Raw genomic sequence first — 16681 nt, forward strand, 5'->3', positions numbered from 1 at the left:
TCCCTCATTTTAGAGAAGTTTCCTCTTTTGTAGTCAAAATGTGACTTTGTTGGACTTCCTGGGCAGTTTCCCACTTAAACATATATTGCAACATTGGAATGCAGCCTGAGAGGCTGCAGTTCAAACAAATATGTTCAAAGAAAAATAATCAGAAGTCTTGCTGGGCATATGCAACTCTTTAGACATACCTAAAAATAGCACTCTAAATTATGGCCAAACCCTGATAACAGCAAATATGTTATTAGAGTCTTAAAGGGGAAGCATGCATCTTGCAGCTCTTGCAAAGGAAATCATTCAAACTTTCTTCTTATCAGGTTGGTACCTGAACTTCCCTCAAGCTCAATTTGGCCTCTAGCTCAATCCTCCAATTGGTCACAATGCCCTTTATTTACTTCCTCGGTCTGACTGTCTGTCTTGGATACAGTCCTTATGAACCAACCATGAACAAATGAATCTTCCAGAATCCTGCAAAGCAGATCATATACTCACTTCCTTTCCAACTCCCAGCTGCCATTAATTGTCAATGGCAGTTGAGACTACTGAGCCTCTCTTCCTAGGACAGATTCAGTATTTAGAGAGAACTAGCATTCTAGTTACTGTAGCGCACTGCATATACTGTAGTTCAGACCCAGCATAATCAGGCAAGGGAGTGCCTGGATAAGTACAATAAGAAGAAAATAAGGTATAAACCACTTGTATTACTACTGTCACCAGAACTATTTTACTACATGTATACATTTAATAGATGTTTATTTATAGACGTTCATTTCCTCACCTGTCCTCCATTATTTCTCTGACTGCAGCAACACTTGGTCCCGTTCCAAGGTGTGTATAATATGGACCTTCATCCTTCTCTATAATTTGTTCTTCAGAAAGGGTTAAAAATAGCTGTTAAAATTATTTCACGTACAGAGTGTACACACACACACAGACACAGGCCTGCCCAAATCCTATGAATGTCACCGTGATCTGTAATCCACAGTCTCTGAATTTAGCTAATCTTCTCATATTGTTAACAGAAGAGGGTCCCTTCCATTAGCTATCTATTATTGTACATTGGTCTTCATGTACTGGAGTGTGACTAACAACAATCACATAAAAATAACAGCAGTAAATAAAAAGCCATTAAAATAGTGGCACCAGAAACACAAATCATCCAAAAGTTGGATATGAAAACATGTAGCACACATCTAGCACACCAGCACAATCAACTGCTGAAAATCCCTTTTCAATACAAGTGTTAAAGATACAGGAGCCCTGTCCTTCTTTTCATATGATCACACTAGCTATTATAAACAGCCTTGGGAGGATAATCTACCCTGAAATACTGTTTAGAAACCCATTACATTCATTAAAATAAATATTTTACTAGATTTGAGGTAATTATTGAATTGGCTTATCATTAACAATGTTCATAATTGCCTTTCAGTTTTCTAAAACCAGGAGCTGAAAACATCTGAAAAGTTATTCAATATTACATCATTTTTTAAAGGACACACTGGAGCCCAATGAGCTGACCAAATAAAGCAGCAAGAAACCCGTGGCATGATAAAATATCTCCCCTGTATTATTTATAAAGGTTGTTAGTCATGTTTCTATAAAATCCTGAGCTAAATAAGTAAACTCATTCCCTCTTTGCTGTGGAAGAGAAGTTAAAATTGCCCTATTGAGTACATCTGGAAAAGTATTTCCAATTTTTAGAGGGCACCGTCAAATTTTTAGTTAAGTGGGAATTCTTCCAGCTTTACTATCTATCTATCTATCTATCTATCTATCTATCTATCTATATCTTCAATAAGTGGTTCACAGTGAGCCGGTGACCTTTAACTGGAAGAAAAATTTACAAGCAGTTACTTGCATGAAATATGGAATGATTCAGAAGCATCTTTTCACTTATGGGTGGAGACTCATGAGACTTTGACCACAGGGCAGGTAAGAGGCAAGGTTTGCAAAACAAAACTTCCAAAGGGCTCCTTAATGAGAAAGCACATGTTTGAATTATTTGTTTCAGAACGCCATGCAAAAAATAAACCAAATGGCACTTACCAACACAATCACAGATTGGAAAATCAGTCTGCCCTTTCTTTGTAGGAGTATCAATTAGGTTCTTTGTAGGGGTGTCCAAGAACTTCATAGGAGATTCGAGAAATCTACTGAGCGTATTCTTTGCTGGAGAACATCCTAAAATACCTGCACCCTGTGGATTCTCAGTCCCCAAGCTTCTTGATGTTGGAAATGTAACTTTGTTTGCACACTCCACATTCCTGAGAGTCTGCATGGTATCCCCTGGAGAGGCTTCACCACAGTTAATGGGCATCGTTGGCAGATTCTGACCCTTTTGTGGCTCCGACGCATCCTGCTGAAGCTTTGCTTGGTCTTCCTTGCCCTTCTCATCTGCTCGTTGGCTAAAGATCTGAGGCAAAGGATGCACTTGAGCAATATTCATGGTTTGCTGTACCTGAGAATTCTTGTCTTTTTCTGTAAACGTATGTACATTTTCACTTCCTTGGTTCAAACAGGATTCTGCTTCTAAGTTAGAAACAGTCAGAAGATTATTGGAGAGTAGGCCACTATGTTGCAAAGCAATGTAGGCACCACTTGGAGGATTGGTGCCCTGTGCATCATTGGAGCCCACAGTTTTGATGTGCTCAGGCACCATTTCATGACCAAACAGCTTGTCTTTTATTTTGTCTTGCGCTGAGGCAGGTAAAGGCCTGTGGAATATTATTTGAGTTTTGGGGAGAAATAATGCAGCTGGTTTTTGTTGCGATGACAAAGTACTCCGATTCCGTGCCTTCTGTACTTTGGTTTTGGAGGGTTTTTTCCCCAAAGCAGTTAGCTTTGAATCTTGTGAAACAATCCGACCAAGCTTGCGTAGTTTAGTAGGCTTTTTCGGTAAGTCCTGTAATTCACTATGCGGGCATTCTTGTTGTAGCTGATTTTGTTGGTCAGATGTTACTTGAGGCTTCTTTTTTAGTCTTTTTGCCCTTGGTACTGGTTTATCATTTTTCCGTGTCGGCTGCCTTTGCTTGACTAACAAGGAGCTGTAATTATTCCTTACGAACACCGATTGTTTCTTCTGCAATAGGCACTGATCCTGTTTAAGTTTTGATTGCATATCGGGCGGTATTCGACTGAGAAGCGATGTTTTCTGATCTAGGCTTGTTTTGTTTGATTCAATTATTGCTGCAAGTTGAGTTAATTGGGTGGCTACTTCTTCTTCATCCTGGCTGTGAATGCCGTCCCTAATTATAGAATTACTTTTTGAATTCAGGCCATGAACAGACTTTCCCTCCCATTTCCCAAGCATCTCTACTCTGTTCCTCCGTTGTTTGATAGTACTTGAGTTTTTGGAACATGGCCCAATGGCAGCTTTATGAAGAAGAGGATATTTCTTGGTAGTATGACCTGAATTTCCACTGGACACTAAAGCAGAGAAAGACTTGGTATCGCGTGGGGAGCAATGTAATCTACGCAACAAGCTAGATGGACCTGGGGATTTACTGGGGAATTCAGAAATAGCACCTTGACCATTGTAAAGCAAACTCTTAGGAAGGATTCTTTTCTGTGAAGAAGCATGAGAAAAGAGCTGCTGGTCTTTTTGTGGGCAAGACCCTTTAATTGCTTTCAATGTGGATGATGACAAATAACATGAATTATCCTTTCTGTAATTGTTAAGTGAATGTGAAGTTTGCTGCTCTGTACACTGAACTCTTTCTGTTTTGGCTGATGAAGAAGCTCCTAGAGGGAGTTCTGACAAACGTGTTAATGCCTCAATAGCTACAACCTGTTCTACAGTTAAATTTCGGTTTTTAATCAGAGATAAAAAAGTTGACTGAAGTGATAAATCTTCAGGTTGGGGATTTTTGCTTGGTATTTTTGAAGCACCATCCTCAAGGCTGTCATCTTTTTCAAGGACAGGAGCACAAGGTGACTCATCTCGAAGATCTAAAAGTGAAATGGTTTGCGAAAGCAAGTTCTCAGTTTCCTGAATGGCATTACAGTTTTCTGTCTGTTTCTCTAGAACGTGACCTTTCTTTTCCGGAAGAGCACCACACGTTCCAGTTGTCAAAGAGCTGGTGCTGTTCAGCTGAGCCGCAGCCCCCCAAGAGGCACCAGAGTTGCTTTCTTTGCAGATGTTCGCCAGATCTGCAGTTGTACTCACATCTGTTTTTTTCTGCGACACATCACATTCTGCTGGTGAGTAAGGTATGCTTTTAATGCCATTTTTAGACGTTTGGGCAAACAGCTTTTTGGGCTCATCTAACACACTGGAAGAATAAACCGCTTTTGCATCCTTTTCAAACTGTGTTGAGTTCTCATTCCTTGTTCCAGTTCTACAGAGGTCACCGTTCACATGAGCACTAAGCAATGGCTTCTCATTCTGTGCCCACTTCTCCGTTTCTAAGCCGGTCATACTTCCCTTTTCATTCGTCTGTACATTTTCCCAGGGCAGTGACTGGTTTGGTTTCACCTTGTGTTTTTCGCCATGGCTGTGGGCAACACATTCCATGAGCTCTGGTCTGTAGCCATTGACTGGTTTGTTTCCCGAGTTTTCCTGAAAAATAATACATACACATATTTTAGCCAATGCTATAAGCCCTGAAAGTACAGAAGCATTGAAACTACACTAACTATTTTATAAACAAAGGAAGTTAACATCAGCAACACAACACTAACAGTGTCGAATATGTGAAAACTCAGTTTATTATTCCTCCCGCCCCCGCATTTGTATACTGCTGAATATAGTAAAATCCCTCAGTGGTTCACAATATTAAAATACATTAGATACAACTAGCTGTACCCAGCGTAACATACGCCGTTGTAGCATGTCAGCCTTGGGCAGCTCGCATGAGATTAGGCCGGGGCCTGGGCTCGCAGCAGGCAAGCGGCCTCCCACCCGGCCACCAAGGGCCCCGGCCGTGCCTCGCTCATGCTCTGGACTGTGGCGCTACCCCGTTCGTGGGGAGCAAAGAGACAGAAAGGGGTGCAGGATTACCTTGGAAAGCCAGGAGCCAGAAGGGCTGGAGGGGGGCGCAGGCTGCTTGGAGGCCGCCGATACAGCGCCGTCTGGCAGACTTGGGGGGCAGGGAGGTCGGAGGGAGGGGAAGCAGGTGTCCCCCTCTCCCGGGGGTTTCTGTCAGCCTTGGGCCGTCCGCCCAACTCGCATGAGATTAGGCCGGGGCCTCGGCTCACTCATGCTCCAGACCGTGGCACTGCCCCCTTCGTGGGGGGGGGAGCGAAGAGGCAGAAAAGGGAGTAGGATTACCTTGGAAAGCCCAGAGGAGTGAGTCGAGGGACTTAGCAACCTGTATCAGCTGACGTTACATGTTGTTACTGTTGCTTAGCAACCTGTATCAGCTGAAGCCTTTACGAAACATACCTATGCGTTTTATATAGATAGATAGATCGATAGATCGATATAGATATTAAAAATACAACATTAAAAACACAGTTTGCCTGCCCTATTGACTTCAATGAAATTCACTTCTAAGTAAGTGTGGTTAGAATCATATTTCAAGAATCAAGATACCAAGTTTGCATACTTTGAAATCAATAGGTTGAACATCCAAATAACACCACACATTTATTTAGGTGCAGTTATAAAGTTTAGGTTTTCACTTATATAGAGACTGACAGCCAGGGCTGTGGAGTCGGAGTCATGGAGTTAGAAGCAATTCTTGGGTTACTGGAGTCAGAGTCGGTAAAAATGTACCGACTCCGACTCCTAATAAATTTAAATTGTATATAGAGTTGCGATATGTCCCTGAAAACTAAGATTGTCCTGGATTCCAGCCAATTCCAAAATATTCTGGCTGGTTGGACAAAAATCCCGGATTCGCAGTCCAGCTGGCCAGAGAAATTCAGACCCCTTCAGCGGATCGGCAGCAGCAGAGAAAAAGACGGATCAATGTGCCGCCTTTTCCAGAGTGCCGCTGCTCCTTCACAGGCAGGCTCAGTTGAGTCACCATGACTCAGGTGCTCCAAGCATGTGAGTTCCAAGCACAAGGCGGAGTTTGGTAACCTTGGCTGGTTGCGGTAAGCGCTGGGCCCCGCTGGGTTGTTTGTGGGGGAAGAGAGTTTTTTGGGGTGTATGAGGGAGGGAGTGGGGGGAGGAAGGGCTTCTTCAATAAATAAAATAAAAAAACCAGACTGTCTTAGCTATAGCCTTTAGACCCGGGCTTTAACAGGTTAGGGTTCTAAAAAGTTGTGTGCTTGCAGTTGATGTATGAAATATATAGGAAATTTATTTCCTATATCGATATATAATTAAAGGAGTCAGAGGTTTTATGTGCCGACTCCACAGCCCTGCTGACAGCAATCTCAAATAAAATAGTAGAACTGTATAGTCTAACATTTTACACCCTAGGGCATGACCCCACATTCAAGAACTGCTTCTTTTTTATGGGAATAAAAAGGCCAAAATTGCTTAACTGAATATGCATCTTGAGATTAGCTCACTGATTTGTGAGCCAAAGGAAAACCCCAAAGACAGCAGGTACATGTAATCAGGAAAACGGAAGAGGAAGAAGGGGAATAACTTATATTGAAGCATAGTCATCCTTATCAATTTTGAGCTTTTGAACTATTCAGACATTAGGAAATGAATATGTCCTTTACTGAACCTCTTATTGCATAAAACCCCCAACAGTATTCTGACCTTTGTCATTCTAACCATTATTATACTGTTGTGAGTTCTTGATTATTCAAGAAATGCGATAGAAGGGCGACTGGAAATAACAGTTTATCAACCACAGCCCTTTTTATTAGGTTATTTCAGTTAAAAAAGTTAGTTCACTCAAATGTAGTTAGTTAGTTCATTATTTATATTGTAATGGCCACTATAATATTTATTTATTTATTGCATTTTTATACCACCCCCTAGCCGAAGCTCTCTGGGCGGTTTACCAATATTAAAACATTGAACATTTAAGAAAACAGATATACAAAATTTAAAACCCGTAAAAACATAAAACAGATAATATATAAAGACAATATCTGTTTAAACGGATATTGATCTGGGGTAAGTTAGAAAGCTCAACATCTGCTGTTAAATGCCTGGGAGAAGAGAAAAGTCTTGACCTGGCGATAAAAAGATAACAATGTTGATGCCAGGTGAGCCTCATTGGGGAGATCATTCCATAATTGGGGGGGGGGGGTTTACCACTGAAAAGGCCCTCTCCCTTGTTGCCATCCTCTGAGCTTCCCACAGAGTAGGCACCCGGAGAAGGCCCTTAGATGTTGAGCGTAGTGTACAGGTAGGTTCATGTCGGGAGAGGCGTTCCATCAGGTATTGCAGTCCCAAGCCGTGTAAGGCTTTATAGGTTAAAACCAGCACCTTAGGTTGATAGGAGTCAGTATGGATATCTGGCAGATATGAGGAGTGCATAGCTCAGTGGTCAAGCACCTGATTGGCATGCAGGAGGTCTCAGGTTCAATTCCCAGCATTTTCACATAGGGCTGGGAAAGATCCATGTCTAAAACCCTGGAGAGCTGCAGGGGTAATAGAGGAGTAACATTAACAACATTGTGTGTGTGTGTGTGTGTGTGTGTGTGTGCGTGTGTGACTGGCAGAGTTGCATCATGGCTCCATAAAGCTTTCAATGGTGCTGTACCACAACCTTATCATTTCTTAAACTCCACTTCTCAAAAAGGAGGATGCCCTGCGGTAGAGTTTGTCCCACTTCTGCCTCTAATCTCCATTTGCCCCCTGATGTGGGATAAAGCTGGGTCTGAGAACAGAAGAAAAGCAGCAGTTTCAACATGCAAATCCAACCTGCACTGTTAGTACAAACAGATAAAGTGATTCCCTAAAGGTCATACCTGCAGAATGGCAAGCTCCAATAAATGCCTAGAGCCACAAATTTCCCAAGTCACTGTTTCTGGCTCCAAGCCCATCTCTCTGCATCATTCAACTGCTATTTCATCTGGCATAATCATCACTCAATCTGATTCAGAGATGGAGGAGGGCAAGAAAACGTTAACCAAGTTTAGCCTGCTCTTTGCCAGGAAGAGAACCTGGTCCTGGCTGCTGCTGTGTGCATGCATAACACAAGTACCATAAAGGCTTTTAGCTTTATTCCCCTTAACCATTTCCCAATGACAGACACAGGCAGCCAGCTGATGCTACAGCAACTGCTGTCACCGATTCAGTTCCCCCCAGCAACACCAGCAGCCAGTTTCTGGGCTGGTCCTTCACTGAGCACGACAGCAGTTGAGAGCCCAGCACTTACCAAGCCAGAGTTAACTCTTTGTACACTGGTCGCAAGGACAGAGAGGCAGACTGAACAAAGAAAAGTTGCCTCCAATGTTGAGACAGACTGAAGAAGGTCTCATTAGGTGCAAAAGACGGCTGTAGTGTCAAAGGTAGCAAACATCAATTTTTGCAAATCAGTGGCAGTGTTTGCCAGATAGATCCACTTCTCAGCCACTTACTTTTTTTTCCTCATCTCCCACACAAAACTGAAATAGATGCTAATCTGGGAAAAATCCAAGCACACTAGACTTTCCTTAAAAGGCTGGTAGAGAAATCAAACTCCTCCATATCTTTTGCAACAAGCTGTGCCCACCCCACACTATAGAAGGACGGGGTTTTCCCACTTCTCTACTTCCAAAAGACAAAAAAGAACACACATACACACACACACACGAGAGAGAGAGAAGGATAACTCTGGATTAAGCAACGGTTGGATGTGTAGCTGAACCAGAAATATCAAAGCAGGAAAGAGTAGATTAGGTGAAGGAGTGGAATGGGTGAAGTAGCAGAAGCCTATTCAAGTCTCAAACTGGCCCCATGTTTAATTTAAAACCTTCTAGCAATCTGAACCTATTATTTGAAGAGTGACATTTTATTCACTTTTGCAAATAATTTCCATTAATGAACAACTCATGTTTTTGTTCATTTTGAAAGGTTTTCTCTAATGGTGGTGCCTTTGCCATAGGAACCAGACTATTGAGTTTCTTTTAGGTAGAGAGGGTTTATCTAGCAGCAGCAGTTAAAAGATTTTATAGCGGAGGCGGCATTATCTAGTGGTGAAGTCTAATTGAGAGCTTTATTAAAAACTGTGGCAGTGAATTCTACAGACCCAAGCCTCAAAGTTGATTAAAAAAAGAAAAGAAACATAGATGGAATAACCCACATGCTGTTCTATCACATCTCGTAGCAGTGGCGGGATAACCTATATTCTTTCACATGTCAGTTTTAAATTCAAACTATATTGCTACAGCATCTAACCAGAACAAGCCCAGAAACACAGGACTCGATAGAACAAAACCCAAACTGTCAAGAATGCACATTTTCTTCCATTTTAAAATTAAGTGGCTCTACTCCTGTATTGGGAAGATGAGCATTGACTTGAAGCATCCCTAAATGTCTATCAGTAAAAAACAAACATTAGATAAATAATTTTAACAAAGAATGAAAGGAATAACTATGCTGAGAATCTTACAAAGAGGATTAAAAAAATCCCACCCCCCATAGCTTCCTTATTTCTTGAGTGCCATTTTTCTTACTAGAAAGGCTGGATACAAATAAATAAATTTCCAGAAATTTTACATCTCTTAGTCTTTCTATAAAAATCTTATTACATAGTTTTAGAAGTCATTTGGTAGAAATAAAAGCTTGGTAACAATATTTAAACACTTTTTCTTAAATATTTTATTCAGCATTCTAAAATTTATTTATTTATATTTATTTCTTTTTACTTTATTTTTATACTGCCCAATAGCCGAAGCTCTCTGGGCTGTTCACAAAAAACAAAACGATAGAGTACAGCTTGAAATATAAACTTAAATCACAATATAAAACCATAGTTATTTATTATATTTCATAATCCACAGCTGTTCATTTTTTCAGGAAAACAAAAACAAAAACAGTCCATCGAAAAAATGGGAAATCCTGTTTTTCCCCTGGATTTTTCCTGATGGTTTCCCAGTACATCTTTACATCTTTAGTTGAGATCAGCTTCCGTTGGTCTCACTTACAGATGTAGAGGACATACGCTGGGAGTGGGGACATGAGCCAGTTCTGCGCCCATCTTAGCAGAAGAAAGCCAGTTCAGTGATACTGGGTTGTTTATTAACTGCAATGTGGAATGCCAGATGGTCTCAAATCTGCACCTATTTGGAACCTACTAAAAACTATCAAGCCAGAATACAGATAGTTACTGCTCTGTCTTGCTGAGTAGTTGTTCAGCAGCTTCAGGCACACCAGATTACCATCAACAGTGATGAAAATATTTACCCAGGGGGAGCTAGCAGCTTCAAAGATTCAGTTGCCTAAAGACACCTTGCACATGCCCCTCATGCACCGGAGAATGAGCTTGCCTCAAGCCAGGAATGCAGTATAAAGACTCCTGACAGGTGGCTGCAGGTGTCCATGCATGTTCTTCCCAAATACACATCAGCTACAATATGTTATATTGTGGAGAGGATTTTTTTTTTTTAAGAATAAGGACACTTGGTCCTGGCCATGAAGAAAGTCATAAAGGATCTGCAGTGCAGAAATCCAAATAAGCTTATAAACTACATGCAATTACAATGGGCTATTAAAAGAACAAAACCAGATCGACTAATGGTTGTTCATCTTTCTTCTGCTCTATATAAAATTACCGCCACCCAGCTGTTGGGTATTAGGGTAGGGAGCAGAGTGAAAAGTTAAAAACCAACTCCCAGGGCTTGGCCATGGACAGTGGTCTGGAGACAGTCAGGAGCTAGCAACCAGGACCAAAACGCAATCAGGATTCAAGGTCAAACCAGAAACCAGGACTAGAGAACAAGCCAGGACTAAAGGGCAAGAACAGAAGTGCAAGACACACTAGTGCTCAAGTAAACGTTGTTCAATCACTGCACAGCTAGAAAAAGAAGTCTTCTATACTCCTTCCTGCCCAGGAAGGGCCAATGGCTAGTTTGGGTGCATGGAGCCAAACCAGATCTGGAAGGTTCTTCCTTGAGGAACTGTGACTACATGGAGCAGTTCCTGACATCAATTTACTTGTGAAAATCACTGGCACAATTTGTTTCAATCAAGTCTGATCCAGCCCATTCTAAGCACCTGCTAACTTGTCTGATATGGATATAAAAGTTATTTAAAAGGAAATAGCTCTAATTTAATAAGATAGTGTTATTCACTATATCAGACACTACACTTAGATCATTTGTTAACATCAGGGTCTCTTTGACACCAGAATTCTATGGTTCACAGAGCAAAATGCAGGCAGACAGGCAAGGAGTGTTCAGAATCTGATTACTTGGATGGAATTTACACACTTATCTGGCATTATAGTTTGAAGCCAATGACACTTGTAATTTGTATTTTTATGTGTTGTAAACTACCCAGACAGCTTCAACTAGGGGGCAGTATATAACAACAACAGCAGCAGCAGCAACAATTTGCCTACTCACCTGGGGTGAGTTTTCATTGCCCTCAATGAGTAAAAAAAATGACAAACTTTGACCATTTGCAGCCCTCTAGAGGTTTTGGCCTACAATTCCCATGATCTCTCACCATTGGCTCTGCTAGCTAAGGCTGATGGGAGTTGTAGGCCAAAACATCTAAAGAGCCACAAGTTGCCCACTCCTGTTTTAGAGTCCTTAGACCATAAACAACTCAAAGAGGTATGTATGGGAAGGCTAGGAAAAATGTTTTCAGCTAGTAAAGCTATAAATGAATCTGAAACGGCGTATAAAATTATAGCCTATGCGGCAGAGTCTTGCTATTTACTGTTTTACTCTGTACAGCACCATGTACATTGATGGTGCTATATAAATAAATAATAATAATAATAATAAACACAGCCAGGCAAAACAGGTAAAGTGAGGCTGTCTGGCCCAGCTCCATGGCCAGATACAGGGGAAACAGACAAACACAAAAGGTTCACTGTGGAGGTGTGCCGACAATTGTGTGGGGGAAAGAAGCCTTCGTGGCTTGTCCTGGTGGTTCCACATAGATCCATCCTCCGATCGGAGTCCACCAGGGGATGAGCTTTCAGCATGGTGGCCCCCCTTCGATGGAATTCCCTGCCTCTGGAGGTCAGGCAGGCGCCAACTTTGTATTCCTTTCAGCGCCTCCTGAAAACATCATTATTCCAGGAAGCCTTTCCTTAATGACTAGCCACGGTTTACTGTACATTTTGCTACGTTTAAAATCTATTTTAAAGTGTTTTATTCTGTTTTTATTTTATCTTGTACACCACTCCGAAATTTTCAATGGGGAGTGGTATATAAATATTGTAAATAAATAAATAAAATAATTTGTCCCCCTGTGTGTGTTCCTGTTGTTTACATAATTACCCGCACAGCATGAACAGGAGCCTGTCTTATCACTTACAAAATAAAATACATTATCTAGTTAAGTAAACTGTAATCCTGCTGCCCCAAGCACAGATTTAACACTAAGAATCAGGTTAGTCAGCTGGCCACTACCAGCTAAGGTGCCAGAGACAAAAAGTTCTGCAACTTGTGATAATGAACTTCATTTCTGGAAACAAAACTGGAATATTGGCAGCCGCAGACAAGTGCCCCAAATACAACAAGCTGCTGAATAATTATCACTGATCTGAAAAACAAAAACGAAAAACAGTGGCTACAGTTGCCAAAAATAGATAGATAAGCCAGGTTTCTGGAGAACCATGGCTTATTGTGAACCACCTGCATGCTTCTGCGTGTAGCTCGTTTACTCCTGCTTGGCTCCTGCTTATCCCCACAATTCCTGGGTTAAACAACCCAGGAATTGCCAGTGTAACATCCAAACTGAGTCAATGTAAATTTTTGTTTCAAGGAGGAAATAGTGAAGGCTTCACACAACCCTGATAGGCGATAGAACGCAAAGGAGACAAGTACATTCTCAACGAAAATCACACCCCTCTTATTTGTGCCTGCAGTTAATGACTATATTTGAATGTCATGACCGACTAAGGTTTATTGTGGCAGGAACAAGCCTAGCCTCCCTCTGGTCCTGTCAGGAAATGAAATCACTCCGCTGCTTGTTGCTATGGCGACAGCTGCAGCGTGCCTTTTGCCGAATAGGCAACCCTGTGGGCATAGTGTACACCATGGATGACTATTAGCATATCACATTCAACGCAACATGGTAATACTCAACCATGGAGTGGACTATGCCCACACGGTTGACTACTGTGTCGTCCGAATGCACCCTCATTATGTCTGAACCCTAAACTGTGGTTAATCTTGGCTTTGGTTTGTTTTGGAAAAAAGCTAGCTGCATAAACAATATTTGAAGTTGGCTTGTTATAAACAAACTATAGCCAAAGTCAACTACAGTTTGTCCAGGTTCAGATGACACAGCTGCAATTAATAAAAAATGGAAGCAAAAGCTTCTAAATTCCTGCCAGCTGCAGCATATTAGCAGTAGGGGGTAGGGAGTAAGTGCACGAGCACAGACTCATTCCCGTCATGATAAACCAAGGTTTAATTGTGACATTTGAATACAGCCAATTTGGGCTCATCTACACCAAGCTGGATATTGCACTATGAAAGCGGTATATAAAAGGCAGGAGCCACACTACTGCTTTATAGCGGTATTGAAGTGCACTGACAACTGCTGGGGCCCATTGGCACATACCATATAACACTTTCATACCACTATATCCTGCTTGGTGTGGCTCCTGCCTTTTATATACCGCTTTCATACTGCAATATCCTGCTTGGTGTAGATGAGCCCTTTGTCTCTGGACCTGGAGTTGTTTTTGTTAAGTCTACCTCTTCAGCCTTCCCCAACCTGATGCCTTCCAGATGTATTGGACTGTAACTCCCATCATCCCAAGGTTGTTGGCTACACTGGCTGGTGATATTGAGAGTTGCAGTTCAAGACTTCCAGATGGCACCAGGTTGGAGAAAGTTGGAGAAGTAGTGTAAAACCCGTGTTGCCACAGGAGCTACTAGTGTGAGAATAATTAGATAAAAAATATACTCTCTCATTTCCATTCCCACTGGAAGAACTGTATACTTTTAAAATAAATCTTCTACATATAAACTGGCAAAGGTGAAAACAAAAAAGATGTACTTTTTAAAAGAAGCATTTACCATTTCCAAACCTACAGAACCACAATTCCCAGAGTTCTTTGTGTGTCCCTTGGAAGAGGATTATTCCCCACCACCACCAATGCAAATGGTTTTGGGGGTGTTAAAGTTCATTTTCCCATTTCATAAGCTTCCCTCCCATCACCCCTTGAAAACTACAACTCCCATAGTGCTTTGCACTCACTCCCTCAGCTTTCCCTCAGCCTATTGTCACTGGGCCTGCTCATAGTGCAGCTCCAACTTCTCCTCTGCTGCAGGTCGTCCATGGCAGCCACTTTCTTGGGGGTCTTCCTCTGTAAGCTGGGCTGGGCTGGGCTCGGGCTTTGGGCTTGGCCATGGATGCACCTGAGAGGGACTGAGGAGGAGGCTGCACTTACATGAGCAAAGGTAGCACATGGATGGAGCTTCTCCTCAGCATGTTCATGTCTCTCCAGCCAAACAGGCCAGCTTCACCAGCAAGAGGGAAGCCTGGGCAGGACTCACCAGGGCCACCATGTTGGCCAAGGTGTGGTGACAGCAACATTGACAGAAATACAAAATATTTCCATTGCCAGAGGAATAGGAGACTGGTGCAGGGCCAAGAAATATAGTGGTTTGCTATTAAAACTCAAGCTTTGAACTTTTCCACAGTTTCAAAATGTTCTGCAAGTCTACACTACTCAAGCTTCAATTTAAAATAAAAATGAGCAAAATTTGTCTTGTAGATATCGAGTAATAACCGTTACACTACTGTATTCCTATACAGACTAGTGTAAAGCCCATGCCACCATGGGTACTAGCACTCTTGCTCCTTTCTTGCTTTTTCCTGCCCACAGTCCCCTCACCACAGAGGGGCGCATGAAGAATGCAAATGCCCCGCCCCACCCCCTCCCTTGCACACCCCAATTGGCCGTCTCTGTCCCCTTCCCCTCCCCATTGGCAGTGACAGCCTAACTGTGCAGCTGTGCCCTGGGACCGCCTTCATGCCACACTGATTTGCTGAGCAGGGTTGTGTGTCATCCTGCTGGCAGAAGGGCTACCCTGCCTGTTTGGCACAGAGGAAATTAATTGCTACGGAAGCTCGACTTAGAACTTTTTTGAACTTCCAAAAGTATCTACTCAAGTGTCTACTTAAAACAAAAATGAGCAAGATCAGTCTAGTATATCTCAAGTAATAAGCCTTACACTACTGTATTCTTATATAGATTCTTTTAAAAGGCTATTTATAATGCTAACACATGAGCCCCAAGTGTAAACTCAGGGAACAGGAAGGCACTCTGTGGATCATTATTTCCAATTTGTTCAAAACCAATGGCCATCAGAAAACAGGGGATCACAACAAAAGGTTTCCACAATAGCAGATTTTACTAAAAAAAATATTAAATTGCCAAATTCTCTTAACAGGAATCTTTGCCTGGGAGCCACATACAACAGGCAATAACATAAAAATAATGATTAAACACTATTCTATTCAAAATACATGAAGCTTTGTGAACTAAGTCAATAGTACAAAAAACATCCTGAAACACAAAATAAATACATCATAAAACCATGTTAGTAACATTACAAAACCAGCTACGCCTCGGAAAGCTCTCGCAAACTTGCCAAGTTTTACCTCAACATTTGAAAAGAATGTAAGGATGATTTAAGGCCGATTTCCCTGGGCAGAGAGTTCCAAGACGCCACTGCACCTATAGGAAGTCCCTACTCCGAAATGTCACCATGCGTACACAATTTGCAAACCACCATGTCTAACACAGCCCACAAGCCACATATGGCGTCCTGTCAGGAGTCTGTTTGGAGTTCCGTAGGGGCAAGTATACATGGTATTCAGCATCATGCATCACAAACATGTAATTGCAAACATTTCAAACCAACACAGAGCACTATACTTGAGGCAAATTGAACCTGGAAATTAGTGTCTTCCTTCCCAAGGCCACTATCATCAATTGCTCTTGAAGTCCAAGTGAGGTTGGAATCCAGATTTCTGAAAACTAAGAATTACAATAATTACGGAACACAGAAGACTCTCTAGAGCACTGATCTGCCACCTTTTTACACTCTTCAAAGCAAATATTGCAAAGAATTGCTTCCACAGAAGAGATGGGTTGAGAAAAGAGATGGGTTAAGAAAACTGCCCCTTCAGTTTGCTCTGGGCACCTGTTCAGAGAGATCTTGGAATTCAAGCCAGATCACAGCCAAGTTTAATATCAGGCAAAAGAGTTCAGGGTTTATTTATGCCAAGAAACAAAATGTGACAATACATTGAAATGATAGGAAGAAACAACTAAAAGTCATGTGTGAACCTTTTTATCAGATTTCCGGAATCTAGTGTCCTCCAGATGTGCTGGTCTACAACTCCCATTACCTCCCAGCCAGTACAGCCACCGTGCTTGGGGAAGACTGAATACACCTGGGGGGCACTAAGTTTGGAACATGTCAGAACTACCGGTACTCTTATGCTTTTGAGAGCCTGCTTGGGTCTTACACAGCTCATCATCTCCCTTGGGCTTACACCCTCCACTATTTCCCTTTTCTCTTAGCAGAGAGACAACCCCTTTAAAAAGGATTTAATCTTCCAGGATCAGGGGAGCTTTTGCATTGAAATAATTGAGATCTATGTTAGTTTGTTTGTTGCTATCTCCCAGCAGTGAGAGGAGTG

At 41.9% G+C, this 16681-nt stretch overlaps 1 protein-coding gene across 1 annotated transcript in view; it reads right to left on the bottom strand.

Annotated features, from left to right (window-relative positions):
- TET1 (tet methylcytosine dioxygenase 1) overlaps window positions 1–16681 on the bottom strand; it is a 71168-nt gene that overhangs the window by 26649 nt on the left and 27838 nt on the right. Inside the window, exons 3-4 of the mRNA XM_063133065.1 lie at window positions 2047–4558; window positions 776–866 (exon numbers count right to left, since the gene is read on the bottom strand). Of these exons, the coding sequence (XP_062989135.1) occupies window positions 776–866; window positions 2047–4558 (2603 nt within the window). The remainder of the gene's footprint in view (window positions 1–775; window positions 867–2046; window positions 4559–16681) is intronic.

The sequence above is a fragment of the Elgaria multicarinata genome, chromosome 8, assembly GCF_023053635.1.
Source record: "Elgaria multicarinata webbii isolate HBS135686 ecotype San Diego chromosome 8, rElgMul1.1.pri, whole genome shotgun sequence".
In the NCBI taxonomy this organism is placed as follows: Eukaryota; Metazoa; Chordata; class Lepidosauria; order Squamata; family Anguidae; genus Elgaria; species Elgaria multicarinata.